Source organism: Mesoplodon mirus (genome assembly GCF_964341445.2).
Source record: "Mesoplodon mirus genome assembly, chromosome: 14".
Classification (NCBI taxonomy): domain Eukaryota; kingdom Metazoa; phylum Chordata; class Mammalia; order Artiodactyla; family Ziphiidae; genus Mesoplodon; species Mesoplodon mirus.
In genome coordinates this window covers 82,930,979-82,946,244 of record NC_138990.1, presented here as the reverse complement: position 1 = coordinate 82,946,244, position 15,266 = coordinate 82,930,979, and the positions used below count along the sequence as shown (strand labels likewise).

Below are 15,266 nucleotides of genomic sequence, written 5' to 3'. Positions count from 1 at the left end.
ATGGGATTTAAGGTCCATATTTGAGTGGGTGAACTCACAACTTTATCTACAAGTAAGTATTGAGAGGGCAACCTAATGAATAATATCCAGATTTTGGCTTGATTTTAATATCTGATTTATTACAGGCTCTTCCAGGTTCTTCGTTTCAGAAGAGAAAACAAAAATCGGAAATCCTTGGTATATACAGTAGAAACTTAATAAATCATTGATAGTAAACATACAGTAGGTGCTCAATATATGCATATTGATTTGAATTGCGTCCCTTTTTCCCCTCTCTTAGTACTCAAACCCACTTGTGACTGACACTGAATTTTAGAAGGGGCAGAAACATACATCTTTTTTCCTTCATGTTAGAAATATTTCTTGCTGCTTTCAGGATAAAATAAACTTTTAGGTACAGTCTAGCCCCAGCCTTCTCTGCAACGACTTCTATGGCTTTTCTCCTCTAGTTGGGCTTTGTACAGAATCATCAAAAATGGAAGGCTCATTTTCTTTATATATCTTGAGCTTTATGTTTCTTTTTCAGACACCTTCATCCTATTGGCATTGGCACTGCAAATATTTTTCCAAGTTTGTGTGTGCCATACCTAAAATTCTTTTCTACTAACTTCTACTTTAAACCTCTGACACCTATCATTTATTTTATATTCAGTTATTTCCTTATTAGGGTTTTTACTTTAGTTGACAGTTGTTTAGCATCCAAATAAGCCATTTTGCATTCCCATTATACAGTTAGTTTCAACTGTAGAGTACAGAAATATATTATTTCCTGGATGCTCAGGGAGCCTCTGTCATATTTACTTGTGGGTTTCCCCCTTGTAAATTTTGTACAAGTTAGTGTAGGGTGTCAATAATGCATTTATCTACTTAATTCCCTCATGCCCTTTGCCAACAGAGGCTTCAAAAAGCTGAACAGTATTACACAGTAAAGCCCATAAAGGCAGCAACAGTGTCTTACTCACCAGTGTGTTTCTAATGTCTAGCAAAGTGCCCGTACAGGCCAAGCTCTCAGGTAGCACTGAATGAATGAATGAATGCATATCAATTTCTTGCTTACGGAGGAAGCTGAACTTAAATTAAATAGTAGTCAAGACCTTGAGATAAGTGTAATTCTCTAATTGATTCCTCCTCCAGAGGCTGGCATCTCCCTCCATCACTGCCTGTCTTTTTCCTTATTGTGTTTCTTTCTAACTTGGCCTGAATGAGCCTTTGTCACTAATGAGGCTTCAGTACATTCCTATGGTGAACTGGTTTCCTGGGGCCACATATACATGTAGCTCAAATGTGAAATTTGAAAGAAAAGAATTTCCTAAATATAAACATCACTTTTCAACTCTTAGATAAACCTCTTTTTCTGAATCTCTTTATAAAATGAAAGCTTCATGTAGAGAGGATTCCTTCACTTGCTTTAAGGAGTGCTTTGGAAGGGCATAAAGAAAAGGAAAAAAGAAATACTGAAGGAGAGATTACAATTTACTTTTCCCCAATTAATGTTCAGCTTTGGTTCTTAGAGGAATAATTTCAGTGATTAATACATTTTGACAAAATTGGCTTTCACATATTTCAAGTAATTCTTTTCCCTCCTGGTTTTAGTAGAAATGAAGGAAAAACAGAACCAATGGCTTTGTTGAAAAGTTATATATGGTATTTCAACACCACTTTCGAGAAAGGCACGGCACATATATTCTGTCCCTTAAAACACAGAGTAATATGCAAATCTGTGGAAGAGGGAAAAATACCTACCAGGTGTGAGACATGAAGATTCACTTTAAAAATAAGTTATTGTTAGTATCTTTCACATATGGGACACTATTTTATCCAGGGACTTTGCAAAGAACACTTAACAGTTTGCCCGAGTGGAAAGACTGCAGCCCATTTCAGAAGGAAGAAGCACCGTTTCCATGTCTGACATAGGCCGGGCCGTGGCTTACCTCTCTCTCTGAATAGAAGAAGAGGTCCTCATGCAGTTCCCCATCCGTCAGAGCGATGATGACGCTGGCTGTCCTGTATCCTGCTCAGACAACACAGACCCACTCAGTTCATCCTGCTGCACCAAGGGAAACTCCCTCTCAGCCCTGGGAGTCTGTCTCTGCACAGCTCCACCACCCAAGGTCAGTATTGTGAGAATCAGCAACTTTTCCGTGGGGACTTCAAGTAGCTCTGGCACGAAGAAGAATGTGGGACAGACTCTAAGGGGGAATATGTTTTGTTTCTGGGTTTCCAAGTCTTATCTTAAAAAAAAGACCAAACCTGGTGAAATGGTTGCTGGACTGATAGCTGGGAGTAGCTACAGTGAATCAAACATGACTATTTCCTAGCAACGGTCCACATGACTCTCGCCAAGGCCCAAGGGCAAACTCGACCACCTGAGCCTTTCAGGGGTCCTTCTCACATGCTGTCCTTGGCCACATATGCAACATCCCTTGAAGAGTTTGGCAAAGAGTAACAGTCATCATGATTTATAAGCTGACTGGAAGTATTACTGGAAGCATTAGTTTTGCAGTTGGCAAAACCTACTAGAATTCTTTCAGTGATTTTGAAACTTCCAGTAACATTGATGATGGTGGCTTTATAATAACAAGTGTTGCTGTTGATATTGGGTCTGACCTATTTGTTGCAGTTTCGAGTGAAAGAGGATGTGGACACCTCTACAGGCCTGGGAAAAAAATCCCCACTCTAATACTGAATCTCTTTTAAGAGATTTGCTTCAGATAAAGAAATGCTACCCATGAAAGCCAGGGTAGTAATAGTAATAATAGCTAAAATTATAATAATAATAAATATTATTTCTCTGTGCTAAGCATGCCATTAAGTACATTTTATTCTTTTTTTTCCACTTAAATGAAGGAAAGTTTAAGCCAAACTGGTATCTTAATCTAAAATCGTATCCAGTCACAGCAATGAAGAGGCTTGGAGCTCAGAGAAGGACAAGAAAATTAAATTTGACATAAAAATCCAAGACTTTACTAACCCCTCCAAGTGTTTATTAACTTAATGAATTCAACATGCAAAACTGTTCATGAGCATTACAGACTGTAGCCCATAATGAGATCTTAATTACTTTTACATAACTTTTTTTTTGGGAATCATCAGGACAGTAGAATTTGACCTCATTTGTGCCATCTTTCTATGCATTCCTTCTCTGTGATGAAGTGTGTGTTTAAGGATTAGAGGCAATATCCTGTGTCTTTTCAAACATGAAATTACTGAGGCACTTTTTCAGAAGGAAACACAGAAAAAAGTTAAATAATTCATAATGGTAATTAGGAACATACCCTTACCTTGACTGTTTTCATAATAAATCTGCTCACTGGCCTGAAAAACACATGAAAGAGCCATTAGACATATAGCCACTGTTTGCTACTACAAATGCCATAGCGGGCAGTGATCTCTGGTGTTGGATCCACAGTCTTGGGTCAGCCTTGATTCTTCATGTAATTCACCCAGGTTTCACTCAAATATCACTGGATGATGTTCATCTGAAGTTACCCTGGATCAGTATCTTTCCTCTCATAGACAGGGACTTGTTTTGCTTAAGACTGAAGTCATTGCAATTCTGTCTCAACCTCTGAAGAAATATATAGAAAAGGTTACCTTGGGAATAGAGAGGACTTGTGTGTGGCATGATTCATGAGTGCCAGCCAAGCATTAGCTAAGAGACCCTCATCAGTGTCAGGGAAGGAGGAAGGAATTTCATTTATTCGGCCCTTTTGGATGGAGTTATCATAGACACACTTATGGAAAATTGTTTTCAGTCTCGCCATTGGGTGTTATTCAGTTCCTTTAATATGTGTGTCTCATCTCATCAGCCATCCCTGTGTTGATGTTTCCACATCACAATCTTCTTTTGGAGTTTAACACTCTTTTAAAATTACCCTTTCAAATCCTTCATGCATGTAAGTGTCTCCTCCTGGCAGAACCTTCTGGAGTTCTTCTAGGCCTTGACGGATCTGTTCCCTGAAATCCAAAGACAGCCTGTTAGTCTTATTACAGCATTTTCTATTTTGCTGTTGATAGTCACATGCTTTAGTCTTCTTATCTTCGTGGATAGTCTATATTGCCCAAACAGTCCCCCAAAACCCTATCAGCAGGAAAGCCTTTCTAGTAAATTACCCATTCAGGGTCGGCCACAGTGTAGAATAAGTGAGGTTTCAAGGATTGAGGGAAAGGACACTTCAGGCATCTCCATGTGCAGGTGAAAATTTTCCATTCCCTGAACAGGACAAAGTTTTCATTCTACGTTGGAAACGAGTCTTAAGACTTGTCTTCTTAGGCAACTTTATATCAAGATGGAAAGGGCTCATGTGAGCCAGAAAAAGGTGGGTACTAAGAACCCAGGGCAAGGCCACCACAAGGACCACAGGCAGGAGGGGTAGGCGTCTGGAGCAAGCTGCCACCAGAAGAGTTGTGCCAGAGAAAACCATGTAGTCAGCTTTGAAAATAAAGACCCAGGCAATCTATGCTTTCTAGGACGACCAAGAGTGTTTTCTGTGGGCTGGTGGCCATGTTTTCTTCCTTTGATTGCTCCAGGTGGTAGTGGGGCAGGAAGAGGAAGTGGGCTATGGTATTGGGAAAGGGTCCGATAGCAGTGGGAAACGTGAAGGTTTGGGGACCAATTGGAATCTTTGTGAACCATTCCCTCAGAGATGTAAAATGTCCGCGTTCAGGTTCCCGTCAATTAAATAGCTTCATACTGTGCTGAAAAGGGCAAGAAAGTGTACTTTCTGAAAAAGAATATGAACTTCATTCATGAATAAGCCCATAAAGCATTTGAAATCACCCTCCTCACTCTGGGGTTTCTTTAGGGGCAGAGGGTGGAGATGCACAATTTAAATTAAGTGGGGACTACTATCAATTTTCTACATGTTAACTTCTAGACCTACAGAGTTGTGAAATTGAATGGCAACAGAAAGTCAATAAAAGGTGCAACACCCTAGGGACTTCCCTGGTGGTCCAGTGGTAAAAGAATCTGCCTTCCAATGCAGGGGACGCAGGTTCGATCCCTGGTCGGGGAACTAAGATCCCACATGCCTCAAGGCAACTAATCTCTCGCGCCACAACTACTGAGCTCATGCACCTCAACTAGAGAGCCCACGTGCCGCAAACTACGGAGCCCACACGCTCTGGAGCCCACGTGCCACAACTAGAGAGAGAAAACCTGCACGCCACAACTAGAGAGAATTCCGCATGCCTCAACAAAGATCCTGCATGCTACAACAAAGACCAGACATGGGGGGTGGGGGAGGGGGAAGCTTGGGCAAAGTGAGAGTAGCATCGACATATATACACTACCGAATGTAAAACAGTTAGCTAGTGGGAAGCAGCCGCATAGCACAGGGAGATCAGCTTGGTGCTTTGCGATGACCTCTAGATTGGGAGGGTGGAAGGGAGCTTCAAGAAGGAGGGGATATGGGGATATATGTACGCATATGGCTGGTTCACTTTGTTGTACAACAGAAACTAATGCAGTACTGTGAAGCAATTATACTCCAGTACAGATCTATTACAAAATTAAAAAAAAATAAATTAAGTGGGGAAACTTCTTTTGAGCAGGGAAAGAACCTCCTGTTCACTGAGCATCCATTATATACAAGACCCTGCACAAAGATTTCTGATGTCATCCTCAGAATAACCACTCAAGGTAGGTATTATTGCCCTCATAGTATAGATAAGAAAACTTGGGTTCAGAGAGGTTAGTTAAGTAGGAGGGCAGAGGCTTGAGGTCAAATCTACCTGATTCAAAAAAAATCTGCCCGGCTTTCTACTTTGCCAAGCAGCATAAGACAGTGGGCAGTTTTCAGTAAAACTTGAATTAATGAAGAGCAATGGCAATTTTTTTGTGTGTGTGGTACGCGGGCCTCTCACTGTTGTGGTCTCTCCTATTGCGGAGCACAGGCTCCGGACGCGCAGGCTCAGCGGCCATGGCTCACGGGCCCAGCCGCTCCACAGCATGTGGGATCTTCCTGGACCGGGGCACGAACCCGTGTCCCCTGCATCGGCAGGTGGACTCTCAACCACTGCGCCACCAGGGAAGCCCAGCAATGGCAATTTTTAACACCACCTGAGTACTTATACTGTGTCAAGCTCTGTTTGAAAAATACATGTAATTAATTTACTTATGCCTTATGATAGCTCTTTGAGGTAGATACTAATATTATCTCTATTTCACAGATAAGGACTCTGTGACTCAGTTGAGTCACAGAGAGAGAGGCTAAGAAAGTTGCCCAAAGCCCCTCCACTACTAAGTGGCAGAGGTGGGATTTCAACCCAGATGCCCTACTCTCAGTCATTATATTAAACTGTTTCTCTCTTGAATAAATGAATGTATAAAATTTATTACTGGCTTATTCTGGTAATTACTTAAAGAGGAAGTCCAATGCAGAATTAACCTTTTGTTAAAACTGATGTAATGGGGTGGTCATGGGTGAGACTTGATTGCCAGGTTGGAGGTTTTAAAAGACAAACTGAAAAGAGTTTAGCCTGAGCCTGTCCCTGGCCCAGGCTGCTGATGCTTCTTAGGTGGAATATTTAAGACCAAGTAACTCAGAATTTGGGAAATGTACTGATTATTGTCTGCTTGTCTTATCAGTGCCCAGATATCAGACCATGTGCCCAGCTGCCCAAATCAGAAACCAGAAGCCTTCTTTGACCCCCTCTACCTTGACTCTCCTCTCTCTTGCTCCCGTACGTAATCTAACATTGGATACCATTGGTCGCGCTCTAAACATACCTTGAAACTGACACTTCTTCATCTCTTCTGCCAACCTCATGGTCTGTGTGACCATCGTTTCTTACTTAGACCATTGGGAAAGTCACTGGCTGTCTTTTGACTGCCTTCTCACCCCTCCTGAATTCAATCTCCACATGGCTGCCAGAGTGTTCTTAAAATATGGATCAAAACATGTCATTCACTCCCCTGCTCAAAACCCTTCACAGCCATTGATTACACTTGGGATAAAATCTCAGATCCTCACCATGACCTTCAAGTGCCTTCAAGGGATGGATCCTCTGCCTCCTTGACAGCCTTATCTTGCACCGTTCTGCTCCCACACCCTTCACCTGAGCCCCTCTGGTCTTCCTAAGCTCCTTTCTCCAGCAGATCCTTCACACCTGCAGTCACTGCTGCCTGGGGGCTGGGGGGGCTCTTTCCCCAGCTCTTCACTGGGCTAATTCTTACCCAGCCTTCAATCCCAACCTAAATATCAATTGCTCAAAGTAGCCTCATGTGACTTCCCCAATTCAAATTAGCTCCCTCAATTAGACTTCACATGGCACCCCACAATTGTTGCTTTATAGCACTTAGGACATTTTATAACTAATAATATTTGATTATGTGATTATCTGTTCACTTTAGTTTAGTTTGTTCATTTGTTTCAGTTCTAGACTTTAAACTCCATCAGGGCTGGGCCATGTCTGTTTTGGTCTCCACTATATCTTCTGTGTCTTCTGTAGTACCTGGGACATTATAGACATTCAACAAATATTTGCTGAAGAGGTGGGAGGAGGAAATAAGCTTCATTGGCCATGTGGACGGTGGCCAGGCAGGAGCTGACCTGGTAGTAATTGACTGTAGTGCTGTAGGACTGGGTCTATGTGGTTATAGACCATTTTCTGTGTTGTACCTCTTTACATACCCCCTCCCCCCAATTTTTTTTTTTCTTTTTTTTGCAGTATGCGGGCCTCTCACTGTTGTGGCCTCTCCCACTGTGGAGCACAGGCTCCGGACGCGCAGGCTCGGTGACCATGGCTCACGGGCCCAGCTGCTCCGTGGCATGTGGGATCTTCCCGGACCGGGGCACGAACCCGTGTCCCCTGCATCGGGAGGCGGACTCTCAACCACTGTGCCACCAGGGAAGCCCCCTCCCCCCAATTTTAATAAATTCCATTAAAAGCCATAATTTAATTTCAACTCTATCATTTGGTAATGAGAAAGAGCATACCTCTATGCATTAGAAGGAGGGTTAAAGATGACAGTGGAGTCCCCAACTGAGGCCACCAAAGGGAGGGGGAGGGTGGCATTAGCAGTCACCTGGCAGAGGGCAACTTTGCCCTGCATGTTGGCGGTTTCATAAGGATAACAGCAAACAAGGTGGCATGAGAGTGAGGCTGGGATATGAGAGTGAGGCTGGGACAGGAAAACTGAGGTTTATTCCTGAGCACACAGAGGTGTCACCCTGAAACCCTTCGGTATAGCTGAGGGGCATTATGGCATTGGGGGTTTATTTCTGACAATTAGGGGGGTGGAGATTGAGCATCAAAAGTAAATGTGGTCTTATCTTTGGTCATTTAAAAAATCTATTTATTTATTTATTTGCCTGCCTTGGGTCTTAGTTGCGGCACACAGGATCTTCATTGTGGCCCGTGGGCTCTAGAGTGCACGGGCTTAGTTGCCCTGTGGAATGTGGGATCTTAGTTCCTCGACCAGGGATTGAACCCGCATCCCCTGCATTGGAAGGTGGATTCTTAACCACTGGACCACCAAGGAAGTCCCTTATCTTTGACTAGGTCATTGACTAGTGAGGTTTAGGACATTTTGGTAACACTAAATTTGGAATATTGTGTTAATATTGTGTTAAAACTTTAAAAAGAGGACTAAAAAAAGGCACAGTGGGGCTGTGGAAAAGGTTCCCTGGCTTCTCTGTATTTTTTCCCAGCCAAAAAAAGTCTGGGAACTGGGGTGTTTTCTCTAAGCCTATTTCCTTTCCTTTACAAGTATTTTCTTGAGCTTTCTATTTTTTGGTACCAGAACAAGCAAAGGCTGTTTTGGAAACTGTCCTTATCCTTGATACTTTGTGTCTAGCAAGATATGATGAGCTCACTAGTCCCAAGCAGTGGTCACACTCCCCTTATACCACCCTCCTTGGTAAAAGGTCAGCTGACTTACCCCCACCTCCCTACTCCATGCCCCTTCTCTACGTTCCTACATCTAAGCAAACAAAACAGATGGTTTCATGGAAATTGTGGGTCCATTTTAATTCTGGGACAATAGGACTATTAATAAAGAGTATTTTTTTAATGCTCTCTTAGAAATGAAAGAAAATTGGGAGAAAGATCTTTTAAAGGGGGCGATAAGAAGCTCTCCTCTCTGAGGACTTGGTTACTACCAAATGAAATATTATCTTCCTGGGAAATGAGAGAGTCTGGGAGTCCTATGAAAACAGGCTGCTATTAAAGAGTCGCCTCTTTTCCTTGGTGGTTTCGTGTTTCTGCCAGTGTTCCTACTTAGAAGTTAAGGGTTTTCAGGCCCTATGTCTTGTGTTCCTTTTGCAACCCCTGTGACACTTATCGATGGACATAGAGTGACTTGTTGTTGAATGAATGACTCCAGTTTGGATGCATCCATCCATAAATTCATTCATTTCCACAACTATTTATTGAGCACACACCATGCAACCAGCACTACGCTGGTTTGTAGGGGTAGGGAGCGAGGAGAATCAGTTACAGTGTTTGTAGGGTTTTCTCTTGCTCTCGGAATTTTTGTAAACTTCTTGAAGATTACTTTCTGGGATTCCAGTTGTATTGTGACATTTTAATATTTGCCGATGAAAACATTAAAGGATAAATGCACATAAGCACGTCAAGAAGCACTTCAACAACTTTTTACCCCAAGTATCCCAGTGATGCTCCTACTGCAAAATCCTCCTTGGGGTTGGGCAACATCTACCACATTTTCAGTCTTTAAAAACAACCTCCACCACCCCCCAAAACCCAACATCAGCTCTGCATTGTCCACTTGTCTCCTAGTAAAACAGCCTTTGTGGAATTGACTTTTCTCAAATGTCCTGGAGTTTTTGGCTTTGGAGCCTCAACTATACAGTAAACACACATCACTGTTAACCACTAATGCTACAGTCACAATATTTCCAGATGTCTCAGGGCTCCAGGGTTGACTACAAAAAACATGAAGTAAACAGAACAGAATAGCAAAGATTACTTAAAGACATTTTTGCTGTTACTTTGGAGTCTTGAAGTCCCACAACCAACACTGATCATTTGTTTATAATGTATAGAAATCATGTCCTCTTTGTGATTTTTACCAAAGAATAGGCCAATATGATTAATGACATCAGGATGCATGTTGAACCAAAGATTCTTTGCTATATTTTTTTAAAGTGAGGTATAAGTTCTATACAGTAACATGCACAGGTATTTATTAATTTCCATTATAATTGTTGAATTTATTTCTATTACTTTGTTCTTAATATTCCTTTATTCTCTTTTAATATCTATAGGATCTATAGTAATATCCTCCCTTTCATTTCATTTTAGCAGTTGCTGTATGGAGAGTTATCCTTATTTTATGACAGGCTACCAAAAGTTAATATTATTCCACTTCTCATATAATGGAAAAATCCTTTAATATTATACTTCCATGTAATTCCCTCTCACCCTTTGTTGTCACATATTCTACTTCTGTATACGTAATTCACTCCAAAATACAGTGTTAATTGTTTCTGTCTTAAATAGTCGTCTTTTTATGAAATTAAGAAAATAGTTACCATTTCTGGTACTCTCCCTTTTTATGTAGCTTTAGTTTACACCTGGTATCATTTTTTCTCTGCTTAAAGACTTCTTTTAGCATTTATTTATTTATTTTGTAGTGCAGATTTGCTGGTGATGATTCTCTTAGCTTTTTTTTCTTTCTAGAAATGTCTTAATTTCACCTTCAATTTTGAGGATATTTTCACTGGATACAGAGTTCAAAATTGACTTTTCTTCCCTTTTATCTCTTTAAAGAGATTGATCCTTTGTCTTCAGGATTGTATGTGGTTTTTTTTCCGGTGAAAAGTAAGTGATTTTCATTGTTGTTTCTCTGTGATATGTCTTTTCCCTCCCCCTTGGACTGCTTTTAAGATTCCTACCTTATTCTGGCTTTCAAGAATTCAGCTGTGATGTGCTTAGGTTATTATTATTATTTTTTTTGTATTTGTCCCGTTTGGGGTTCTTTCAGCTTTTTGAATCTGTGTGTGGAACATCACGTTTGGTATTCTAATTACACATCACTTGATATTACCCCATAAATAATAGGATCTGGTTCATCACCACCCCCATCTTTTCCCTTTCTCTCTTTCAGTTTAAATAATTTCTATTAATGTGTTTTTAAGTTCATTAATCCATTTTCTGCAGAAAAAATTTTCAATCCACAGTTTTCACTCGGTTTTCTTTTTTTTCCCGATATCCCACATTTTCCTCCATTATATTCACCTTTTCCTGTAAATTCTTTATATGTTTATAATAGTTGTTTAAAAATCCCTGTCTACTAATTCCAATAATTGAGTCATTTGTGGTTTGCTTCCATTACTGTGTTTTTTTCTTGATTATGGATTACATTTTCCTACTTCTTCCCATGTCTCACAATCTTTTAACTTGTATTTCACACATTATATATTTTTTAAAAAGCAGTGGAAACTTAGGTATAATATTGATTTGTTTTGTTGACTCATTGCAGAGTGTAAGCCTTTTATCTTTGTAAGCTAGGGTGGGAAGCTGAATATTTAGATTCTCCCTTGAGTTAGGTTGATTTTGGGTTGGAACACAGCTTTAATTACAGTGTATTCCCTAGAGTGTTATTGGCTGAAGTCCCAGCCTTCTTCCTTGCCCCGCCTTTGTGATCTTTCCTGTATTTGAGGTGGGAGGGAGTTAGGCACAGCTTCAGATAATTTCGCTTAACCTTAGGACTCCAGAATCCAAGTACCACAAGTATCCATGGGATTAAGTGATTTCTCTCTGCTTTTCAACAAGTCCTCCACTGCTGCTTTCTTGGAAAAATGCAGAGGTGTGGATGAGAGGGAAGAATTATTAGGCTAAGAAATTTCTTTTTTCATTGGGGCTCTTTCAGATAATCCACACAATGGCACACATTGTTGTCTAAGGCTCAGTTGACTTTTCCTCATGCCTGAAAAGTCTCTGTCCGTGGCTGGCCTACATTTCCAATTTCCCTAGCCAGATCAGGCATCCACCTCCAAGTATGGAAGTTTCTGTAGATCTCTGCTCAGCTCTATAGGGCTTGTTTCTCTCTAATTCAGTTCATCAGTTCTTCCTGTGTGTCTGCTAGCCCCCGAAGAACATGTGAATTTTATTTTGTCTGGACTTTTCTGGTTGACCATGAAAATGAAGGTTTTTCATATGCCTCTACATCCTAACTAGAAGCAGACATACTGAAAAAGCTTTTTCTAAATATCTGTGACTACACATTTGTTTCAAGTCAGGAAGAAAAATACTGGAGATGATTACCAGCATATAAATATACTCTAGTATCTTTCATCTTAACAAAATAAATATTCTGTGACCCCACATCTCCCTCTAGCTATTGACCAATTCAATGCATTTCTCTTCAAAACACAACTTCTTGAAAGAGTACTCACTTCCTAATTTTTCCTGGTAAAGATTTCAAATGTGAAGTGATCTTTGACTATACATCTGTTCATAGCGGATGAGCGAGACTAAGACTTGTTGGAAGCTCTGTGTGCATGGTGGGGTATGCCAGTTGGTGGATGATCAGTTTTTGTCAACAGTTTTTGATTTTTTCATTGAGGACCCTCAAATATCAATGTTTGAGCATTTTTCCCCCTCTGACATACTTATTTCTACAGAGAAGTAGTTTTCAAACTCTTTCCTTTGTGTTAGTTCTGGAATTGACAAAGGGGAGGGTTGGAAGTAGCAACATTTGTTATGCAAATCTCCAGAATCTCCCATGCCTGGTGTCCATCCAGGAAACCATTCTTATTTAATTTTGCCAGAGAACATACTTCTCTTTTCTGGTGGAGCTGGAAAAGGGGTAATTTTCAAATTGTAGTGGAGGAGAGTAGTTCTGAAGGTTGAAAAGATCCTTAGGTAAACTTTTAAACATAGTCCAGTCTTCACCCCATAACCCTTCCTTGCCTTCTGCAATATCTGACAGCTCCAGGTTTTGAGCTTCCCAAGATTCTGCAAGGCTACAAGGCTAGTTCCTCTTCAGTATCTCTTCTTCAGGATTACATCTGACTGCTTACATCACTTGCCACTCCTTGTATTCTTTCTGTCCTCATCTATGGTGTTCTTATGGTTAAATATTTCTTAATTTCCTCAAATTTGTGGCTTTATTTTAACTTCTCCTGATTTTGGGTGCTTTTTGCAAGCAAAAGGGCTAAAAATGTCATTACCCCTCAATTGAAAATTGAAAGCCCTCACCTTTTAACCTATTTTGCAGTGACTTTTGTCTCAACAGTTCTGCTGAAATGGGCTTTGTGAAGGTCCCCAGTGATCTCCACATTCCCAATCCAATGGTCACTTCTCTGGCTTCCTCTTACTCACCCTCTTACAGCATCAGACACAGTTAATCTCCCTCTCAATTTAAAATGCTTTCTTCTCTTGAGCCCCATCACAGCATCCTCTCTCCATCTCCCTCATCAGTTGTTCTTTCTCCTATTTCTGTGTAGGCTTTTCCTTCTCTTCTAGAACTCTAAAGATTGGAGTGCCCCAGAATCCAGATTCCCTTATTCTTACACCTACACTGTCTTACAAGGCAATCTCATTCTTCCCATGACTTCAGTGCCATTCACAAGAGCGTGGATTTTGGAAGAAGATAGACTTGGGATTGAGTCATAGTTCTGCCACTTCCGACACAGGTCAATCTTTGATTTCTCAAATGTAAAGTGAAGCTGTGGAACTACAAGATCTACCAGCTTCCTTCCAGCTCAGAGTCCTGCATCTGATTTTATGTGGGGACCAATGGTTGAAACAGGAACAGAACCTAGGAATTTGCTGGGAACTGGAGAGGCCACATTTGGCAGACAGCAGTAGTCCACAATGTGGCACAGGGTCAAGTGCAGACCAGTAACCAAAGTTCCCTAAGAGGAGCCCATCAAGGAATTTCCAAATTCCCAAGCTGTCCTAAACTGGCATAAAGGACAGGAACAATGGATTAATCACAGGGCAATGTGATGAATTTGTCCAAACAAACTCTTTTGTGCACAACTCTATTTTGGTTGGTTACTCATTTGTGCAGTGGTTTTCACCATGCAGTTTCCTAGGGCAGCACTTGGCTTTTGAAACAAATCCCTGTAAGACCTTTCCCATCACTAACACTTTTCCCTAGTTGAGTCATACTTTGCAGGAGATGGGAATGGTGGAAAGAAAGTAGGCTCCATAGTCAGGGTTGTGCAAATATGTATCTTTTTCCCATGAGAACCTTTAGGTCCATGTTCCTCTTAGTTCACTAGGGACTAGGTCTCACCTGGTGCTGGTGGCATCTAAAATGGTCAGGGTGATATACTTGAGCTTAGTACTGCTGACCACAAGGAGTGTTTGGAAGGGCATAGGATAGAGTGGCACTCTACCAATCCTGTGCAACAGAGAATGAGTCCAGGGTCACCTTCTCAGATGGAAGCTGAAGCAGACAGCCCTAGGGTAGATGATAGACAAGAGTCTGCTATTTTGGTCAGGCTGGAGAAGGTTACACTTCTCTACAAAGATAGGACTTCCTTATCACACTTTGGAGCAATATTGGGCTGGAGGTGGGGGTAGGTAGGAGTATACTAGGTCCACACCAGATAATCCAATCCACAAGTCAAATGTGTGCACATCTATTTAAGAAAAGTTGGGGGATCATACAAGATGCTGGTAGGATTCGAGTAAATGAAAATTCTTATAAGTCGCTAATTGGATTGTAAATGGGTGCAGCCCCTTTGGAGAACAATTAAATCATGCCTGGTTAAGTTACTTATTCACATACCAAAGACCTAGCAATTCAATCCCTAGTTATATATCACTATAGAAGAGAAATCTTGCTTCCCACCTGTCTGGGAGACAGGTACAAGAATGTTCATTGCAACTTTGTTTATAACAGCAAAAAGTTAGAAACTAACTGTCCATTAATAAGAGAATAGATTAGTACATGGTGGTACATTATCACAATAAAATTCAATGCAACAGAAAGTATACATTAGTTACAATGAACCAAGTGTAGCTACATGTATCTACATAGAAAAAGTTTCAAAAACATGATGTTATGTGTAAAAAGCAAGTTCAAGAAAAATACATGCAATATGATAATTTATTATAAAGTTGAATATGAAACAATATATTATTCATGGGTATGTAAAAATATACAGCAGTCATTAAAATGATAAATCCCACATTCAGGATAGTAATACCTCTGGTAAGGAAAGAGAAAGGGGGGGGTCAATACCTATAACATTTTATTTCATAAGCTTGGTGGTGGATAATGAGTGTTTACTATCCTTTTTTTGGTATGCTTTTGTTATACTTAGAATATTTAATAATTT

General features: G+C 40.7%; 1 protein-coding gene across 6 annotated transcripts in view; it reads right to left on the bottom strand.

Annotated features, from left to right (window-relative positions):
- The window catches only part of ANTXR1 (ANTXR cell adhesion molecule 1), a 296,666-nt gene that overhangs the window by 227,179 nt on the left and 54,221 nt on the right, over positions 1-15,266 (bottom strand). For all 6 annotated transcript variants that reach the window (XR_014295968.1, XM_082643354.1, XM_082643355.1 and 3 more), the window contains exons 4-6: positions 3,876-3,957; positions 3,282-3,315; positions 1,932-2,011 (exon numbers count right to left, since the gene is read on the bottom strand). Coding sequence is in view for 5 of the 6 variants with exons in the window: in XM_082643354.1 (XP_082499480.1) it covers positions 1,932-2,011; positions 3,282-3,315; positions 3,876-3,957 (196 nt within the window). In the remaining variant the exon portion in view is untranslated. The remainder of the gene's footprint in view (positions 1-1,931; positions 2,012-3,281; positions 3,316-3,875; positions 3,958-15,266) is intronic.